Raw genomic sequence first — 5,000 nt, 5'->3', positions numbered from 1 at the left:
TTTTTTAATTTATCATTGTTGTTCGTTGAACCCCTTGAACTGTAATTCTTGTTTCAGTAGGATTTTTATTCTTGATGTTGTGAGGGCAGGTCCAATATCCGTCTAGGAAATTCTATGTCAAAATGTTCATTTGATTTGTATGTTGTTGGCAGGTAAAGAGTTACAGTTTAGTAAATTACAGGTTTTTATGTATTGTTGTCGCTTTAACTTTTTTTTTATGTTTAACGTCATAGTAAAGGACTCAGATCAGCTGTTTGGCAAAAGATGTGTGAATGGAGAATGGTGTACCGTCTGCTTGTTATCGTAACATCTGAATTGGACGAGATATTTCCTTTAACTCAAATATTGATTTATAAGTTGTTGTTTTTTCTGTTGTCCCAGTTCACTTTGTATTTGACTTAACAACATCCTCATTTGAGTCATGCAAAGTAGAACGGTTTACTAGATAGTCGAATAATTCTGCGCTTATGTTTCCACTGCACCATTAGACAGTTGGATACACACTACATGGCCAGATGTTCTCAACAGCTGTGGGGATTTTATTACTCGGGCATTCCTTATATGGAGAACCCTAACAATAGACCTGCACCCTATCTATAAATATGAACATTTTTAGTGTTAATGGAATTGCTTAACCTCTCGTGAAGCCACGTTTCACATAATGTGCAGAATATCGACATTTCTCTCTTCAGTCGTTTCCATTTAATTATTTCCAGCGTTACAATATTCCTCACTCAAGTTTAGAAACCTATTACAAAAAGCATTGTATATCATGTCAGTGTACTGCTCCAGCATGATGTACCCTATGTGTCCATGGTCCGCGCAGTTCCACTCATAGTTGTCTGGCGTGACCCTCCTGTTTCTGACACACTCTTGAGTATAGGCAAGCGAAAGCTTTAGCGTGCTGTCCCAGACAACCACGCCGGTTCCCTGTAACTGTTGCCTTGCTATGGAATTGTACAGGGTAATGGCTCCTGGGTTAAAGTCCGGATACATCTTAACCTCGGTATATGATCTCTGGAAGGAAGGATGGGAGACAAAATGAAGCAGATTAATACATAATCACATGGTTTGCACACGACTTACACAAGCAGAATAATTTTGGGTATTCCAGAAGTTGCTCTAAACCTTTTAAGGAAAATGAGAGTAGATAAGGCGACGAAAGGCACTACATAACGTCTAGTTCCCGAAAATGAACTTACGACTAAGATTAAAAGTACCTATATACTATAGGGCCCTCAATGCAAATTAACTTAAACTTTTAGTCTTTGGTCTTAGGTATTGCAAACCATGCCAGTAGTGGTAGGGTTTGTAAAAATATATTGAATAATATAAACTAGAAACTTTCTTTTGCTTATGACCATGAAATTTAATTCTTTTGGCCAGTAACTTTCAGCATCTACATGATTTTGGCAACAAATAAAGACAATGAATTGATTCTAAACCACTAAAGAGAGGTAGGAGAGCTCCATGGTTTGGGGAAGAGAAGACTACTGGGTGAGTCCCCTTGGTGGCTAAGGGAGTCCGCCTTCCTTCAAGCAAAGCCAATCATGGGAGCAAGAGGATATTGCCCACCAAAGGGGGATGTCTTCGAAAAGGCTACCATAGATATGTTAAAACAGTGCGTGAACCAAACCATAGAAGTGGGTAACCTCATCATCCATTAACTGAAGAACACTATTAATTAGTATAGCAGACATTGTGAACGAACTAAACGGAAGCCACGAATTGGCCGATGCTGCCTAGTCCGATCTGTGTGATTGTGTGCAGCAGGTATTATCTGTGAGTCATCACGTGACTGTGCACAATAACGAGAAAGTGAAAATTAAATATTCTGTCAAGCATGGAAGTATCCAAATTTCAAAAGAATGAGTGAAAAAGATGAAACTGAATAATGTGGGGCTGAGTTGCGTTCAATACCCGGATGTGGGTGTGTGTACACAAGCAGAATGTTAGGATAGACGGCAGTGACGCATAGAATCATAATGGGTTGGAAACAATAAACATGAAACATTTTTTTTTCGGGAGATCATCCATAAGACTTTTATATAAGGCTGGAACTGTACAAATGTGAGGCTTCCAGGCCTCCTTCCTGCCATCTCTCCACCCCCTGTTTTGCCTTCCCTCTCTCCCACTCCTTTTCTCCCTTTCCTCCAAATTCCCTCTTCTTTCACTCCTTTGCTCCCTTTCCCCCTACCCTCTCTCCTAATCCACCTCTCTCCCTCTCCCTCTCTCTTTCTCTGTGTTTGTATGCTTCTCTCTCTCCCTCTTTCTCCTCTTCTTTCCTTCTCTTTCTCTCTCTCTTGTTTACTCATCACTACTTTCTATTCTTGTTACTATATACTTTTCCTCTAAAACACTTTAGTCCAATCTATGTCTGTACTCTTCTATAAAACCACCCCTAACGTCTAGCTTCTCTTATATTCGTTTTATCTGGTACTTTTTCCTAATTTCTCGCCTGTTCCCTTATTCCTCAATCCTTCATTTCTACGATTCTATGGCCCGCCTTTTCCTAAATCCTGCCCTTTTATCTGGCCAAGGAAAATCTGTAGGGCCTGGAGAGCCACAGCAGACCGCCTGGACACTTCGCCATATCATTACCTTTTTATCATTTCTTTTGACATGCCTTATTCATACGTCGAAATGATTATTAACAGTAATGAACTATGAATCAAACTTGTTTTATACCAAAACATTGTTTACATTTTCCTGTCGGACATTTTAGAAAGATGTATATTTTTTAACTAATCTGCCACTATGCCTCAGCTTTTTTGTAATTGCATTTTTTGCTAGAAGTGTACAATGAAATCTGGAAAATCCCGACTTTTCCAAACTCATGGCACTTCGCCCAGGGGAAGGTCATGGAACGAATCGTTAATCTTAGGCTTTTGCATTTTTTGTATTCCAGGAATTTGCTAGTTGACGATCAGTGCCGCTTCCTAAAAGGACGCCAAATCATCGATCAACTAGTCATATTCAAGAGTCAAGTCAAGCTACATAGTGACAACAAATCAGCCAAGGTGATATGTGTCCCAGGCCACTCCGGTATCCATGGCAATGAGCAGGCAGACAATTTAGCCCGGTCAAATGGTGAACTGGACCTTAGCATAGTCCGTACTGACCTCATATGTTTTGTGTCTCCTATAAAAGCAAAAATACATTTGTGGCGAAGTGAGTGGGCCAACCTAAACATAAACAACAAACAGACAATAGAACAGTGTGACACAGCCCACAGGAAAGAACAGAAGCTGGTGCTGGCACACTTGAGCCTCAACTTCACGAGAATAACCACCTCCTCCATTTATAGCAAAAAGATATCCACCACAAAGCCCAAACTACACATGTCTAACAATAACCCATATCTTGATAACATGCCATCAGTATAACAATAATAGACAGATCCTAAAGAAGTATTGCAGATTTAAAAATATACTTTTCACAACATCCAATCTTCTCTCACAGATGACGAAAATTAATAAGCGAAGGAATCACTCTTCTAAAAGAGACAAAACTGAGAGAATGAATAGGATCCCTTGACTTACTAACCTTGTCCGCATGTCGCTGGTTGATAGCCAAGAAATCCAACAAAAGAATATAAAAAAGAGCGCTCTCTAATCTTTTTTATTTACTCTGCATTGCTAACTTTTTATTCTATTTATAACTTTAAGGCTTTTATGGCTTTTAGTGTTCGTGGTCCCATGGGTAATGGTTATGGGGAAGACCATGGTTCAGACCAGAGAAAATGGAAATATTTCATCATAATGGGGGAGCTTTACAATGAATGTATTAACGTTGTTTTTCGTAGCTTTTCTTTTAATGAATATTCTTAATGGTAAATTATGCTAAAGTATCAATAGAAAAATACTAAATACAACACTTCATTATCGAATATGAATGTGAAATGACATCATAAGAATGAAATAATTTATTACAAGTACATCACTAAAATAGATAATCTACAGAAAAGTAGTCCTGGATATAAGAAATGAATAACATATATCTGAACTTTGCTCTCAAGAAATCAGTCTCTATAGCTTGGGTCACACTAGTCTTCTATGTCCTGTGATCCATGGACAGCCCCGCCGAAATGAGGTCATCTGACCAATCAAAAGTTGCAGCTGGACAGGCTTCGGCGAGGCTGTGTAAGGATCCCAGGTCAGAGAAGACTAGTGTGACCCTAGTTTAACCAAGATGAAAGCAATACCCAAAGAAATACCTGCTTAAATATTTCCACGCTCACACAGACATTTACACAAAGTAACACTCAGACGCCTTCTCTCTCGCACTGACATGGGTTCCGATCCATCTATCGGAAGGTGGCAGCGCTACCCCCACGCAGGTTATTGGCGCGTTTAAAGAGGCTTCCCAGGTAATTAAAGGTAAAACAAGAGTCCTTAGAAGACCTTGCGTGTGCAGGTATCACTGCACCAGAACTAATCCGATTGAATGGAATTGAAAGATTCACACTCCTCACACATGCAGACGGAGAGAGAGGGAGAGGGAGAGGGAGGGAGGGAGGGAGGGGGAGGGGGAGGGGGAGGGGGAGGGAGAGGGAGAGGGAGAGGGAGAGGGAGAGGGAGAGGGAGAGGGAGAGGGAGAGGGAGAGAGAGAGAGAGAGAGAGAGAGAGAGAGAGAGAGAGAGAGAGAGAAAGAGAGAGAGAGAGAGAGAGAGAGAGAGAGAGAGAGAGAGAGAGAGAGAGATACTGATGGAGAGATAGAGAGAGAGAGAGAGATACTGATGGAGAGATAGAGATAGATAGATAGATAAAGAGAGAGAGAGGGAGAGGGAGAGAGAGAGAGAGAGAGAGAGAGAGAGAGAGAGAGAGAGAGAGAGAGAGAGAGAGAGAGAGAGAGAGAGACAGAGACAGACAGAGAGACAGAGAGAGAAAGCTACTCACCGGCACATAATCGATGAGCTTGAAGTAGACGGGCACGGAGGCGGCGAGGCGGACGAGGTGGGGCGCAAGGGTCGCGAGGAAATTCCTGAAAGGGTCGCCCGT

The 5,000-nt window shown here is 41.2% G+C and overlaps 1 protein-coding gene across 4 annotated transcripts in view; it reads right to left on the bottom strand.

The window, feature by feature from the left end:
- LOC113828469 (glyoxal reductase) overlaps nucleotides 1–5,000 on the bottom strand; it is a 38,271-nt gene that overhangs the window by 16,998 nt on the left and 16,273 nt on the right. For all 4 annotated transcript variants that reach the window (XM_070134701.1, XM_070134696.1, XM_070134697.1 and 1 more), the window contains one exon: nucleotides 4,899–5,000. This exon is cut by the window's right edge and continues 38 nt beyond it. In XM_070134701.1, coding sequence (XP_069990802.1) covers nucleotides 4,899–5,000 — 102 coding nt within the window. The remainder of the gene's footprint in view (nucleotides 1–4,898) is intronic.

The sequence above is a fragment of the Penaeus vannamei genome, chromosome 20, assembly GCF_042767895.1.
Source record: "Penaeus vannamei isolate JL-2024 chromosome 20, ASM4276789v1, whole genome shotgun sequence".
Taxonomy (NCBI): domain Eukaryota; kingdom Metazoa; phylum Arthropoda; class Malacostraca; order Decapoda; family Penaeidae; genus Penaeus; species Penaeus vannamei.
This window is presented reverse-complemented; position numbering and strand designations above follow the sequence as displayed.